The 15,239-nt window shown below is 43.8% G+C and overlaps 1 protein-coding gene across 7 annotated transcripts in view; it reads right to left on the bottom strand.

The window, feature by feature from the left end:
- Nucleotides 1-900: 900 nt before the first annotated feature.
- The window catches only part of DAB1 (DAB adaptor protein 1), a 421,097-nt gene continuing 406,758 nt past the window's right edge, over nucleotides 901-15,239 (bottom strand). For 3 of the 7 annotated variants that reach the window (XM_029228762.1, XM_029228765.1, XM_029228761.1), the window contains exon 15: nucleotides 901-4,572. Coding sequence is in view for 1 of the 7 variants with exons in the window: in XM_029228766.1 (XP_029084599.1) it covers nucleotides 4,528-4,572 (45 nt within the window). In the remaining 6 variants the exon portion in view is untranslated. The remainder of the gene's footprint in view (nucleotides 4,573-15,239) is intronic. The other 4 variants (XM_029228760.1, XM_029228764.1, XM_029228767.1 and 1 more) reach the window with 2 other exon arrangements.

Raw genomic sequence — 15,239 nt, 5'->3', positions numbered from 1 at the left:
ACTCGAAATTTAAACTTTAACTCTACCATCTGCTAGCTGAAGAAGTTATTCGATCTCTCCAAGTCTCAGTTTCTTTATATATAAATTGGGGATAACGTCTACTGTTTAGAAGATTAAGTGAGGCAATGGCCATACAGCATGGAGCATCTATCGGGCACATACTGGCTGCTCAACAAGTATGAGGCGCTATTATTCAGAAAGACTTCTGTAACATTTTCTAACAATTCCGACCAAGAGTGAGCATTTCTTACTGTATGAAAGTTGTTTCTTCTATTTGGCCTAAATTTATTTTGCTGGAATCCATTCTCTCATTTTCTCAAAGTTGTTGGTAACATCTGTTTAATACTTTCTGTTTAAGGAGGCCAGATTGAGGGCATGTGTTTATACAACCATTAACATAACCATTCCTAAACAGAGGTGCTTTTTGGCATCTCAATGACCTAATCATAATCTGTATGCTGGCTGATTACTGGATCAACCAACTGATTTAATAGCAAGAGGAAATAAAAATGACACACACACACACACACACACACACACATACACACACGTGCTTTTCTTTTTCTGTTCTTCAATATAAGTCAAGGTCCAGCTTCAGACTTCTTTTCCTTTTATGTTTTTTGTGTGGAGTGTGTGGGGAATGTAAAGGAAGATCAATGCTTCCTTCTTTGAGTCCCTTAAAGCAGGTGCTCTTTTTTTTTTTTTTTTTTTTAAGGCAGATGCTCTTGAAATGAACTATGGGGCAACTCTTTGAGAGTCTAGGTTAAGTTTGGTCTTCCAACCGTTTAGCAGGTTTTCTGTTTATTTTTTATTTTATTTTTTTTTAGTAGAAGACACAAATCCATAGGGTGAATCCTGGGGTCTTTCCCAACTTTGAAAGTCCATATGCTAAATGTGGTCCAAACACTGCATCTATACGTGGTGTGCTTTTTCTGACAACTTCCTCCTCATTCCACGCTGTGGCTGGTTTTCCAAGCGGAGCCAGTACCTGAACTGAACGGAAGACAAACTGATCTAACTCCTCAATGAAGCTCGCTTTTTCTGGCCCAGTGCCAGGAAAACAGAGGCCTTCACCTGGTCTGATGGCAGCTTTGAGAGAAGCAATTTCCTCTTCCGATCCCTCACTTGAATATCCCGTAGAAGCTTGTGGAATAAAACCAGGCTAAACTGTTGTTCTCAAACATGTTTATTTGTAACAGTTTTACATGGAGTGTTACAGAAATTAATGGAAAATTTCTAAAAATTTTGCTGTTCTGTTGAATGCATTGTACATAAAGTTAAAAATAATGTGTCCATATATGTTAACAAACTGTCATCTGAGGTAAAGTTAAAGTAGGTCTAGAAATGTACTGCAACAGTCATTTTCTCTTTCTCATCTTTATTAAAAAAATATGTGTCAGAACGCAGAAATTGAAATGAACCAAACCCACAGAGTAAACATTTTTTTTTTTTTTTTTAAGAAGGTGCCCGGTACATTACATGATGGGGTTTCAGTAGACACTGGGATGAGTACGAATTATCAAAAAAGTCTTGCGGCATGTAAAGATCGGAGAGCTATGGGGAATGGGGACAGAATGACAGGTGGTGTTTCCCTGGTTTCAAAATTTAAAGTGACAAATTTCGTGCTAGTGAAGAATGAGGAATTAACAGTTGTACATGTGGATTTTCTACCAATCTGACTGGAACTGTGCAGACTCCCCCATGGCCTTTTGGTATTGGCACCTCAGCTCTTATTTGGAAATTTCACTGTATTCCTGGGATAGGATACGGTGGTTCTGAGTTCCCCAAACAGTGCTTATTAAACAGCAGAATTCTGCCAATGATAACATGGATGGCAGTTTAAAATCTTGACTTTATTCCGCTCACTTTAATGCATCACAGGGGCCATCTTCTTTAAGTTCAGAGCCAGTTACATTTTCAAGCACATTCAGTGAATGATGACAAGTCCACTGGGCTGTCACTTTCTTCTATGAAATGAGCTCCATACGGTGTACCTGAAATAGCAACATCAGCCAGAGTTCACTTTGAATGTGTCAGAAGCAACCCACGGAATCAGTGGAAGGGTGTGATACTGCAAGACAAACTCAAGACAGCCATATTGAGGGAGAAGATAGCACCACTGGTTTAGAATCAGAATCATGGACAACAGAGCGATTTAAGTCATTTCCCCATGGGAACTGCCTATCTCATCAAATCCTCAGAAAACACAGTTGAACTGGTCTCAGGACAGCTCTCATGGTTATCACACCTTTCCCATTTTCCCCTTCATGTGGAAGGATCAACTCATCAAAGGTATGCACATTCCTGAAGAAATCATGTCGACCAACATGTGACAGCTACAGAGGAAGGTAAATGGCCCTTTTCACGTTTCGGGTTCTTTAGACTTTGCACATTAGGGTGACGCTTACATCTATTCTGTAATGGACATTTTTCCAGTTAACTGGAAAACATTCAGATTCCAGTGACCTGTTAGTGTAAAACTTGGGCTTCAAACAGTTAACAATCACCTTGACTTATCACTTTTTTTCTTGGTATACCTTCTTCCAAACCATTTTAGTTTCTATTGATATGAAGAATCAAAGTACACAGGCCAATTGAAGTCATTCATATCAAGGTAAATCCTACTTTTCAAATTTTAAAACCAAGTAAGGATAATCACCCCCACCCCCAATCCAATTCATCACACGATTTTTTTAAAAGTTTTCTTTTTAGTGTTAAACCACTAAATTCAACATACTGTAACTGCATAGGAACATCAGGAAAACACATTTGACCTGTAGAACAATTCTCTGTAGGGCAAAAAATATATAGATTCTTTATGAAAATCATGTGCTAAACATACGAACCGAACACTGCACTTTTTGTCTCATAAATGTAAAAAAAGGAAGCTTAAACTCTTCTGTTTCACGTACAGACAGTCCAATGATGTCTACGGGGGTCGCTGGGAGTGGAGAAGTGGGAGGGAGTTTCAGAATCTGAAACTGGAGTTTCAGTTCACAGGCCTTCAGAGCGTGAACTGTCTCTTTCTTGTTTTAGGCAGAGGGCCGGAACTCTCGCGGAAAGGCTTAGATTATTAGCCGATGGAGTCACATGCTCCTTTCCTGATCACTAGTTGCTGATTGGACGACTGCTCCTGCCTGCTGCCCCTGAACTCCAGCTTCCTACCATACGCTCCAGAGTAACATCTGGAAAGTGAGCCCCATCCATCAGGTTTGTCACATCTTTCACTCAATCTGCTACCTTCTCTACAGTGTAATGGCATTATTAAAAAGCATTTTCATTAACATCTATATTTACAAAACAAAACTGGCAATTTTTTTTCATTAGAACTCCTTAAAGCCATTTCCCTTAAATATTTAAAGAGTTTAATGGTAAGCTTTTTTTTGTTTCAAGTTATAAAATAAAAATCCCATTTGAATTTTCTGACGTAGAAAAAAGAGATAGAGATGAACCATTGTGACCACAGAATCAGTTTGTTACTCTGAATATTCATGTCACTATTGTTCCATTAGAAAGTCATTTTTTAAGATCTCAAACCACATTACCAGGATTGTACCATAACTATTTGGCAAATGACTTTTCTTTGAAAATGGCACGTGGAGAAGACACTGTCTGCATAGCATCACAGCAGCAAGATATCGGAAAAATAAAAAATCTCATTTTATTGGACTTAGAGTTTAGAGCTTCTGAGGAAATCAGATGCATTTTTCATCTTTCTCATCAATGGGATTCGATGTCCTTTCCTACTCACAGAGTGAAGGTTAAACCGAAAGCTGTCTTTCTTCACCAGGATGCAGAAGAGCTAAAGGGTTGTTTTGGCAACATTCTTGATCAAAAAGAGTCATCAACCACTCATCTGTCTTGCGATTTCAAGTGAATTCATTTCATATGAGGTTTTTTTTTTTTTTCCCAGTTCGATTTCTTCACCAATATCTAAAAAAAGTCAAAAGCAATACAAAAATGTGTACACCCATTAATTTTCAAACATGACAAAGAAAGGAAAGGGGAAAAAATGGCAGACCAGGCCTTGTGGAGTGATGTAAATACATCATCCTGTTTGGAAAGGCATATGGATGATGATATTGTGGTGACAGAGACCTCTTACTTTTGCCTAAATGACGTCAGTGCCAACCCTGATGTAACTCTCTGAGGCCTGTCACTCCAAATTTGATGTCTTTACAGTGGCCCACCGGTAGAGAAATAAAAAGAGAACTATGGTTTCGCATACTGGGTCATCTTATACCCACGTGTTAAGAGAGCTTAGACTCTCTGTCAAGAAAGCATTTGCTTGATTTGTGATTTAATGTTGGGTATGATTTTGTATGCTTTTGTGTGTTTGTTTTTGTGCTGCCATAGATATCTGCCAGTGGTTGCCAAAAACTCTTAGTTCCCTCTTCCAAACGAGTTCCATTGGGCAATCGTGAATTTCTTCGTGGGATGAGGTGAGGTGAAAGAATACAAGAGAGCCTGTCGCGATGCTGATTTCCATGCCAGTCTTGAAGCGCCCGCCACAAGCCCGCATTGATGCTATTTCTTAGATTTGTTGATCTGCGCATAAAGAGGCTCCAGCTCCTATGGACAGAGGGACAAAGTGAGATCTGCTCTTTTCCGGATAGGATTTTCTGAGACAGCATGGGAAGGAGGGTTTGGGATTAGAATAGAAAGGTGACAGTTTATGATGAATGACCTTAGGTTATTTTGGGATTATTCAGTCATGGTGCATATCATTTTGGTATCTTTTTTATCCTTAAGAAGAACAACTCACCCAGTTTTGCCCCTGGTTTTCAAGCTGAGCCTGACTGCCTGTTAGGGAAATCGCAGGGTCTAGTAGACAGAGCTGGACCAGCTGTGTGATACGGACAAGATACTTACACTTTCTGAGCTTCAGTTTCCCCAACCACAAAATGGGAATAATACTGTTTATCCTACGTGGTTCTTGAGAGAATTAGAGAGAATATATATAAAGCCTCTAGCACAGTGCTCAGCAGGAACAGGTCTTCAGAACATGGTAACAATGACCATGAGTCAAGTGAACATTTTTCCAACACGGTTTTATGAAATCCACTTGAGGCTGCTGAAATTCCATCTCAAACCGCTCTTTGGTTTCTACAAGCAGTGATGACTGGGTGCATTTTAGAATAAGAGAAATGGCAATCGTGCCGTTAGCTCTTAGTTAAAAGCTTCTCGAACTTGTTTCGATCCACTCAGCTGCGTGAGGTTTGGCGGGTCACTTGCCTGCACCCATGGGGCTGTCCTAAGACATACACAAGGGTTTTCACCAACATATGACACAGCAAACCTCCAATCCAAATGTAGATGGGAAATGGTGTTTGGCCTTGTTGAAATCGCTTCAGACTTCAGCTCATGTTGAAATGGCCCAGGGTGCACTGGCCAAGCAGATCACGTCAATATTCTGGTCTTAGGCATGCACAGGCCCTTCTATTAAAGTTGGCCTTCCTGCTGTCACTCTTGGATATTTGTACCAGAATCAAAAGGACACAGTGACATCTTAATTCTGTCATATTTTATATATTAGCCTGCCTCTTGCCATGTGAGTAAAGATCCCTTTTAACTGCTTATTTTCCTGAAGCAACAGATTGAACTGGCATTCTATAGCTTCTCCTGTGTGTCTGGCGCCATGCTTAGATATTTTCAAGTACATTGTCTTTTAAAAACATCACAACAGCCTTGTAAGGCAGGTGATTTATCTCTTTTGCAAAGGAGAAACCAAGCACAGAGAAGTTAAGTAGTTTGTCTATGGTCACACAGCTAGTAAGTTTGGGACATGGGACCTAAAAGTAAGGTCCAGTGCTTTTTCTCATCTATTATAACAGCTGCCATTAAAAATAAAAACAAAAACAAAAACCCTTCAATCTATGGTGTTGTAGAGTGTTTTGGAGTTTATAAAGCACCCTTATGTCTTATTTTATCTGCCTAACAGTCCTGGGAGTGGTTTATATTCTTTCCATCTTCATTTTGCAGATAAAAACTGAAAATCAAAGAGGTTGTGTGATCTCAAAGTCATTGTGCTGCCTGTCATGGATTTAATATATTGTACTACTTGCTTTTATTGTAAAGTGGGGATGGGTTAGAAGATAATTTTGTCCAGACCCATCATTTTACAGATGAGGAATATAAAGCCCAATGAAGAGAGCTTTTGTTTCCCCAGAGTCACAAGGTTACTTAGTAACCATGCCGTGAATAGAATCCAGGACTCCTGAGATCAGGTAGGTACAGGATGTCTTCTTCTAGAACTCATCATCTCTGTATTCTTTCAGGAAGAAGGAGCTTCCTACCCTTTGAGGCACCCAATTCTGTAAAAGAACAGACTGCCAATTTGTCCCTCGATGCTTTCCACCCATGGGACTTCATACCGGCCTTGGAAACATAAAGAATAAGTGTAACACTTCTTCCAAATATCTGATGATAGAAAGTTGGAAAGCCCATTCTTCCATGCCCTACTTGAGCTACCACTTTCCCATTCCACCTGCCATTTTACATGTGGACCCAGCACTGTAGGTGCACAATGAAGGTCTGCTGAATGAATGAATGTCTAGGATACACTTTCTACTTTTTTCACTGTTCTGATCCCTTTGTCCTAAACACACTCTCCCTTGGCTTTATTCTCCCATAATTGAATCAAAAATCAAAATCTATAGCAAGATGATTTATTAAGCACCTAATCTATTCTCTGCCAACGTCTTGAAATGTTTCAAATACCTGTGGTAAGGCTAAACATGGAACTTTACTGTGTGTTTGCGTTCTGGGTGCGAGGTGGGTGGAGCAAAGCTAGAGTGGTAAAGTAGTGAAGTACCACTACTGGGAAACATTTCCTTTTGCCTCCGCTGGGCTACAAGGATGCATCTTCATCTTTCCTGGGTAGACTTTCTCCGCTCACTCTGCTTTTTGGATGCCCTAAGAAGTCTGGCTGCCTTGATCTCACCCTACATTTGCTTTATTCCAATTTTGGAAACTAATTTATTCAACTGAGAATGACACCTAAAAACAGAAGAAGACAGCAGGCTCAGACACGGTAATTAATGCCACACTGCGTAAACTTTCTGCAGCTGAGATAAATATTCACACATCTCCTGCTTGCCGGAATTTAGCTTCAAATACCCATCACAACAGCGGTAACGACTGCAGTCAACTCTCAATTATCCCCACTAAATGAAGGGGAGCAGTGGTGTGTAAAACCCCAAGCAGCAGATAATCCCAAAGTCTGACACTCTGATGCATTATACGTTTTGGCAATAGCTTTACCTTCCTTGTTACAGAATCTTAGGCTGTCAGAGCTGGAGGGGAGCTAAGAAATCATTTGATCCAGAAATTTCTGACCTGACTTCTGGCAAGGTCACCACGGGGTCTTTAAGCTATTTTCAACATTCCAAAAAGCCTAAATGGAATCACACATTAACATAACACGCTGTTGATATTTTTTGTTTTCTTTGGTCAGATCTGACCACATCTCGGCCCTGCTTCAAATCCTTCAACGGCTCCTCATTACCCACAGCGTAAGGTCAAAGCTCCTTCACTGGGCACATGAGACCCATTAGTCTCGTAGTCCATTAGAGCTAATAAATGTCCCTTCCAGACCATGAATCAAAAGTTACCCTTCCTGGGACTTCCCTGGTGGCAAAGTGGTTAAGAATCTGCCTGCCAATGCAGGGGACATGGGTACGAGCCATGGTCCGGGAAGATCCCACATGCCGCAGAGCAGCTGAGCCTGTGTGCCACAACTACTGAACCTGCGCTCTAGAGCCTGCGAGCCACAACTACTGAGCCCGTGTGACACAACTACTGAAGCCCGCGCGCCTAGAGCTCGTGCTCCACAACAAGAGAAGCCACCGCAATGAGAAGCCCGCGCACCGCAACAAAGAGTAGCCCCCGCTCACCGCAACAAAGAGTAGCCCCCGCTCACCGCAACAAAGAGTAGCCCTCGCTCACCGCAACTAGAGAAAGCCCATGCGCAGCAACGAAGACCCAATGCAGCCAAAAATAAAAATAAATAAACTTATTTAAAAAAAAAAGTCACCCTTCCGGTCACGTACATCATGCTTAAAAAAAATTCTTATGCTTCTGTCACAAGGATCTTTCTGAAATGGATTTTGACATGCCAGTTTCCTGCTTAGAACGACCCTCCCAGCTCCTTAAGCCCCCAAGGATAACGCAGACTCCTCAGGATGGTCCACAGGGCCCTTGCAACATGGCTCCCCCTTCCCATCCGGCCTCATCTACTTCCTTTCTCTCCTAGGCTGCACCTTCTTCCCTGTACATCTGGTCCCCCCGATATGATGGGATTTCCCATCCCTGAGACTCTGCTTAGACAATTCCTTCCACCTTCAGGACCTCTCCTCGTCCTGCACCTGGGGGTTCATACTTTCAGAACCAGCCCAAATAGAAGGGCTTCCTGGACTATGTAGGCGACGTGGACCACTCTGCCCCGGACTCCAGCAGTGCCCTGTGGAGTCTACACTGCCATCATGTTATCTCCTGGTGCCTTCTACACAGTGAGCTCCGCTGCACCTTTCACGTCAGCATCCCAAATTCGGAGCCCAAGCTTGGAACCTGGCAGGCGCACCCACTAACACGGAGCGTGAGGATGTGAATGAGTGAATGAAAAGTGCTTCTCTTACTGGGAGTTGGCAAACACTTCTGAACTTTAAGCTCATTTGTGAATCTGACATATTAATAATCTTCATTTCCAGAGGACAACAAAGTAGATAGAAACCATGCAGTAAAAATGAAAACAAATCAACTCTCCGCCCTTTGGCTTAAGTTGAATACCCTGTTTTCTGGGAGGTGCAATGAAAGAGTGCAAGCACACAGATGGGAAATCGGGCAGATCCAGGCTGGTATTCCTACTGCCAACTACTGCCTGCAGCCACAGACCACCGCGAACACGCTTGCACTTGAACAAGTTGGGTTTATTACTCATTACAACGAGGGGAACCACGGGCAAGTCTGGAAGAGGTGATTAGAAAGGGCTTCTTATAGGTTTAGGCTTATATTAGATGTTTAGGGGGAGGGTCAAGAAAGTAAGGCTTCTCTCTGGGTTGGATGCTTTCAGGAAGCTGGAGTATGATTATCTTAATAATTCTTATCTGCAAGGCAGGTAGCATGGAACAAGGCTAAAGCCAGGAGAGAAGAATATTTGGTCATTTTTGGAATTTGGACAATGTTCCTGTCAGCCATGGCTACCGAGTGGTCTGGATGTGTCCTGACCCATCGCGGTCGCGAATGCTTTGTGGGACACTGGTGCTCTGTGAAATTGTTTACGTCTAACAGGACACCAAGGGCCCAGCTCTTGGCTGTCAGGCTGCTGTTCCCTTTCTCACTGTCACCTACTTAGTAACCATAAAACTCCGTGTAGGGCTTCCCTGGTGGCGCAGTGGTTGAGAGTCCGCCTGCCGATGCAGGGGGACACGGGTTCGTGCCCCGGTCCGGGAAGATCCCACATGCCGCGGAGCGGCTGGGCCCGTGAGCCATGGCCGCTGAGCCTGCGCGTCCGGAGCCTGTGCTCCGCAACGGGAGAGGCCGCACACAGTGAGAGGCCCGCGTACCGCAAAAAAAAAAAAAACTCCGTGTAGGTTACTTAACCCTTCTGGGTTCCGGTTTTCTCGTCTGTAAAATGAGTCTAGAAATCCTCATTGAGGATTGAAGGAGAAAATACACATTGACTGTCTGGCACAGAGCCTGGCAAGGAGGAGGTACTCCAAAAACGGTTAGGTTTCTTATGTCTGGGCATGTGGCTCTATCCCTTCCTTTATAGAAGATGGTTTTAGGCCTAAAAATCACCTGTAGGTGGCTTTCCAAAGTCCATCTCCTTCATAGACACTACTTCATAGCATTAACTGGGCTGTCAGGAAACCTAATAATGGCACAGGATCCGCCTTGGGAAACTGTGTAGAGAGAATGCGGGGTTAATCTAAAGGATCTGGTTGGAGGGCCCTGTGGATGGCAGAGACTTCCACGTGTTTGCAGATGACTTTAAGTATGAAGTATGAGCTCACGTACAGAAGTCAAGTGGAATCACAGATTTAGAATAATAATAGCTTATATTTACAGAAACCTTTACAGTCTCTAAAGGGGATTCCTCGATCACATACATGGTCTCATTTGGGCATCGCAGAGTCTGTAACCTGGGTATTCCTATCTCCATTTACAGGGAAGAAGCAGGGCTCCCCAGAGTTTGGTGACTGGCCCAAGGTCACTCAGCCAGCATAGGGCAGAGCTGGGATATAACCAGCTTTGTTATTTTTTTAGCTTTCGTATTGCAGTAAAATATTTAGAACAAAGCATTTGCCATTTTCATCATTTTTAAGCATACAATTCAGGGACATTCACCACACTCACCATGTGGTGCAACCATCACCATTATTTCTAAATCTCTTTTTTCACCCCAGATAGACTCTGTACCCATTAAGCAGTGACTTGCTAGTCCCCCTGACCCCCAACCCCCGGTAACTAACCTCTTATCTACTTTCCATCTCTATGAATTTACCTATTCTTATTTTTAAATCAACTTCATTGAGGTGTGATTTACATACGATGAAATGTTCCCATTTTAAGTGTACAGTTTGATGAGTTGTGAGAAGTATACACACCCATCTGGCCCTCCCCAGAACCATCAAGCTATAGAGCATTTCCTCACCCTAGAAACTTCCTCGGGGTCCTGCTCAGTCAACCCTTCACTCCAGTGCGGCAACCACTGACCTGCTTTCGACCTCTGTAGATTAGATTTGTTTTCCTGAGCGTTTCATGTAAACACACCCAGCTCTTTCCTAAGCCCACTGTCCTCTCCACTGCCACATGACCCCTTTTGTAAAACGTCAAAGCAAGAAGGGCCATCGATCTGACGGTTCCTTTCCTACAGGAAGAAATGGAGGCCCCCCAGATGTGAGGGTTTTTTTTTTTTCCCCCCGAAGTCCGCAGGAATCAGTAGAGAGCCAGGAGGGCAGCCCAGGGTCTGGACTCCCCTTTCTGTGCTTATTCCCTCACTTTCCCTACCTATCTCCACCTGTCTGGCTTGAAGTACAAAGGCATATAGTTTCCAGTCCCACATTATAATGAGCCCCTTTGGAAAAGCCACCTAAATTGTGCTTATGACTTTGCATCCCTTTAATTTTCACTGTGTTTGTTTCTGGAAAGCTTGGCCACATGGAGCAAAGGTATGTCCAAAAACAAATGATGAGTGGGGAGAAGACGTGGCACGCTGAGAAAGGTGGTCTTGGACGTGAGGTCACACGCCGTGCAATCTAGCTGCTGAGCGAGCCCATCTCTGCCCCTCCTGGGAGCCTGGGGGTAAGAGCCATGCCGAGCCAAGCTGGGGGTCAGACTGCAGCTAGGAGGTGAGCCAAAGCTTGAGGTCCTCAGCATTGCCCTGCCGAGGCAGCAACTTCAGCCTCAGGGTCTTTAAGCCCGAACACTTGGGCCTAGCTCAGCAGGGTCTAACATTTCCTGGCCTGAGAAAATGAAAAAGGTGATGGTAACCAGGGAGTGGAAATAAGTCTGTAAGAACTCAAAGTTCCACCTGAATCCATGAAAAAGCCATGGGGTTTAGAGCCACAAAGACCCCAGCAACTTCCTAACTACCTGTATGAACTGAAGAAGGCATTTCACCTGGGCCTCAGTTTCTTCATCTGTACGATGGGGTTTGTAACATCAACATCATGGGACTGTAACACGTAATAAGTGAGCTCATATGACATAAGGAATTTTAACAAGGGGCAGGAGTCTTCCTTTCCTTTTTATTCAGAGGAAAGGGAAACAATAAAGCTTTCTGACCACTTTCAGCCTGAAAATCTGGCCTTCAGAGTAGGAAAGTCTTCAAAATACAGGATGGATTTAATGATGATGCCTTAGAGACTGAAGTTGCTGCTAAACGCACTCGCTTCCAGGGGTCTTGGGTGCTGAAACCCACTTGGTGAACACAGAGGGTTCTGCAGGGTTCTGAGTTCCCAGGGGGTCTGCACATGTCCTGATCAATTCTGCACTTCCCCAGTAATAATAATAATGATGGGTACAAGTTATCTGCTTGGCAGATTTAGTTCACCTTTCTCGACCTTGTCAGGTAGCAGAGGAGGGCACTGAGGTTGCTGGCACCCGTTCTCTGCCATAAGCAGGATGGCCTGTCCTGAGTAGGCTTCCTGGTGGTCAGGAGTGGGTCCTGGCTCTCACCCAGATAGTCACCAGGACCCCTAATGAAGTCAACATACTTCAGGGACGTCTGGCCTTTCCTTCACTAGCTGGGAATAAGGACAGCCTGGGAGAAGGCTGCTGTTGGAAGATCTAGTTTGAGGACTGGGGATTGCGTGCTCTAGCTGGGTGACCGTGGGCAAGTTAGAGGGTCCTAGAACGTAAGCGCTAGAAGGGCCTGTGGGAATTGCTTTACGGAAGAGAAGACCAGAGGTCAGAAATGGAGCCGTCTGCCTCAGGTCACAAGCAATGAAGTCAGCGAGGCTGCTAAAACCTAGGTACCTATCGCGGTCTTGGTTGAGCGCTCTTACGTTATTTAATCTGGGTCTAGATTCAAATCCTAGCCCTATGACATGTGAATCGTGTGATTTCAACATGTCATAAACCTCTCTACCTTACCTGTCATATCTGTGAAATAGGAATGATAAAAATACTTAAGAGCATTCCCCTGAGGATTGAATTAGGTGATGTCTATAAAAGTGCTGTTAACATCCTAGTAATTTTTACATTTATTTTATTAGTAGTAGTAAATGCAAGCCTACTTGCATTAGCTTCTGCAGGGTGATTCTAGAAACAGTAAGCGTGATCTGACTCAGAGGTCATCATACGACAGCCCATTGGCCCATTTTAGTGGCTGCCAGTTTTTTTGTAAATAAAGTATTATTGGCACTCATCACACCCAGTCCTTTATGCACTGTCTTTTGCTGCTTTCCTGCTGCAACAGTAGAGCAGATTAGTTGTGACAAAGGCCAGATGGCCCACAAAAACGTAAATAGTCCCAGAGAGTGTGCTGGCCTCGGGTCTAAATGATCAGTGGAGTCTAGGTGTGCTCGCTACTCTAGGGGCTGAACACCATGTTGAAATCTCCATTTCTAGTCTTTTGTTCTCCAGAGTCTCATATGCAGCAGTCCACCGGCATCTCTGCTTGGAAGTTCAAGGGCACCTCGGGTGCAACTGGTCCCAAAGTAAACTGGCCTTTTTCCTGCTCAAGCCTGCAGCTCTGCATTCCTTAGCACAGTGCCTGGCACCACCTAGATCCCCCACTCAGGCAGGAACCTGGGGGTCATCCTAGCACACGCCCTCTTCTTCCTCACCTCCCACTTCCCTGCAGCCTTAACCTCCTCCTGATTCCATCTTTTCATATCCCTGGGCATCATGCCCATCTCTCCAACCTGGCCGACACTGCTCTCAACCAGGCCTTCCCATCTCCCGCCTGGACTAGCTTGGCTCGGACCTGCCTCGGAGTGCTATGCCCATGAAAAGGAGAGATTATTTTTCCATTTTTGTGGTTCTCTGCTTTGAGGCTCTTTGTTATGTGATTCTATTTAAAAACAGAATAGTGATAATAATGCCAAATACGTGTATTCTACTTTCAAAGCTTATAAAGCACTTTCATACTCATGGTATCTTCTGATTCTGGGAGAGCCTGAGGAGGGAGCTCTTGCTATGATTCGCCTTCATCCATATGTGGTGACCAGGGGTTCCAGGGGCTAGCTAAAGTCCTGCCTAAGGTCACCTGTTTTGGAACCATAATTCAGACCCAAGTCCCCTGACTCTGGGCATTTCTTTTCTTTCTTTCCTTTTTTTTTTTTTTTTTTTTTTTTTTAAATCTCTTACCAAAAGCATCTGAAGTTCTGCTTTCTTTTCCCTTGAACACTGTAAATCCATCAGGTAACATTTTACATGTCTTGGGTTCCCACTATGAAGACTGGTCTTAAAAAATGCCAGTGACTTTTTATGGCAACATCTGCTGTTACTAAGGGAGACAAACCAAACAATTCCCCATCGTTACAGACGCTACTTTGACTTGACAGCTGGGAAAGTCTGATAGGCAGTTTATTTACTTAGCCATTTAACCAAATAAATGTTTTCATTTTTCTTTCATCTCCTCAAAAGCTAACATTTCGCCCTTAAAATTGCTCCAGCAACGTATCAGTGGAGTATAAATTACCTGCCATTCCCACGCCAGCCATTATAATATTATTTGGGTTCTTTTTTTTTGCCCCTGTTGACCCAGTCTTTCAAAGACACGTGATTCTCCCAGGTGGGAGGGTAGGGGAAAAACATGAAATAATTGAAGATATTCCCCTTTATTGCTAAAACAGAAATGCTGTTTTGAGATTGGCCCCGAAGCTTCCTCCTGAGAGGATTGAGGCCATCCGTTTCCTCTTACTAGGGTGCAATATGGTTTTAACTTATCAACAGATGTCACCCCTACCTATTCAGAATTGTGCGGGCATGTCTAATAAAAAGCAGCTGGAGATAATGGTTGCAAGGGTGATAAGAAGGCTGAGACTCTTGCTTTCCAACTGTATGGAGGCAGCGGGGAAAACAGAGCCATGGACGGAACTCCCCCGGCATGGTATCCTTTTTCCAAATGCCTGGAAAGGCCCTAAGAAATTGCAGTCAGTAAATTTCCAGTTGGGTGGACGGGTGAATGGGATGGAGACAGATCAAACGTGGCTTATACTGCTGTTGAAGGAGGGGCCCAAAAGGCTCATTTGGACGTTCCTTACGGGTGTCTTAAGGGATGTGTCGGCAAGGCTGGCATCAGCCTCTTGGAATGCAATTCTTGATAGGCAATTGTGTAGTTGCCAGACTAAGCCTTCAAAGGGAGAAAACTGTTTCACGGAAGATTACAGCCCAGCCCTCCTGTGGAGCTGGGAGCTACTTATTATGATTTACATGTGAATCTAAGCTAAGGCTGCTCATTTTTTGAGAAGTGAGAGGCAGCCTGCGGGGCCCTAACAGGGGTCCTTCTGATTATGGGACAGGGCGAGCCAGAAAACTAAGAAGTAGGGTTTTTCTTTTTCCCAAAGCTATTTTGAGGCATATTGAAAATTAATTACCTGCAAATAGAAAGTAGAAAGCAAAAGCTCCCAGCCAGTGGCCTGGGTCCTTATGGTAGAATTTATTCAACACGAGGACATAAGGGCTAAACGTATAAAATCCAAGGGAGTGGCGAACCACATTTATTGAGCACATAGGATGGTGATGGGGGTGGCGGTGATGGTGTTGGTGGTGGCGATGGCAACTAACAG

The sequence above is a fragment of the Monodon monoceros genome, unplaced genomic scaffold (assembly GCF_005190385.1).
Source record: "Monodon monoceros isolate NGI ecotype Baffin Bay Population unplaced genomic scaffold, NGI_Narwhal_1 Super_Scaffold_18, whole genome shotgun sequence".
Lineage (NCBI taxonomy): Eukaryota > Metazoa > Chordata > Mammalia > Artiodactyla > Monodontidae > Monodon > Monodon monoceros.
This window is presented reverse-complemented; position numbering and strand designations above follow the sequence as displayed.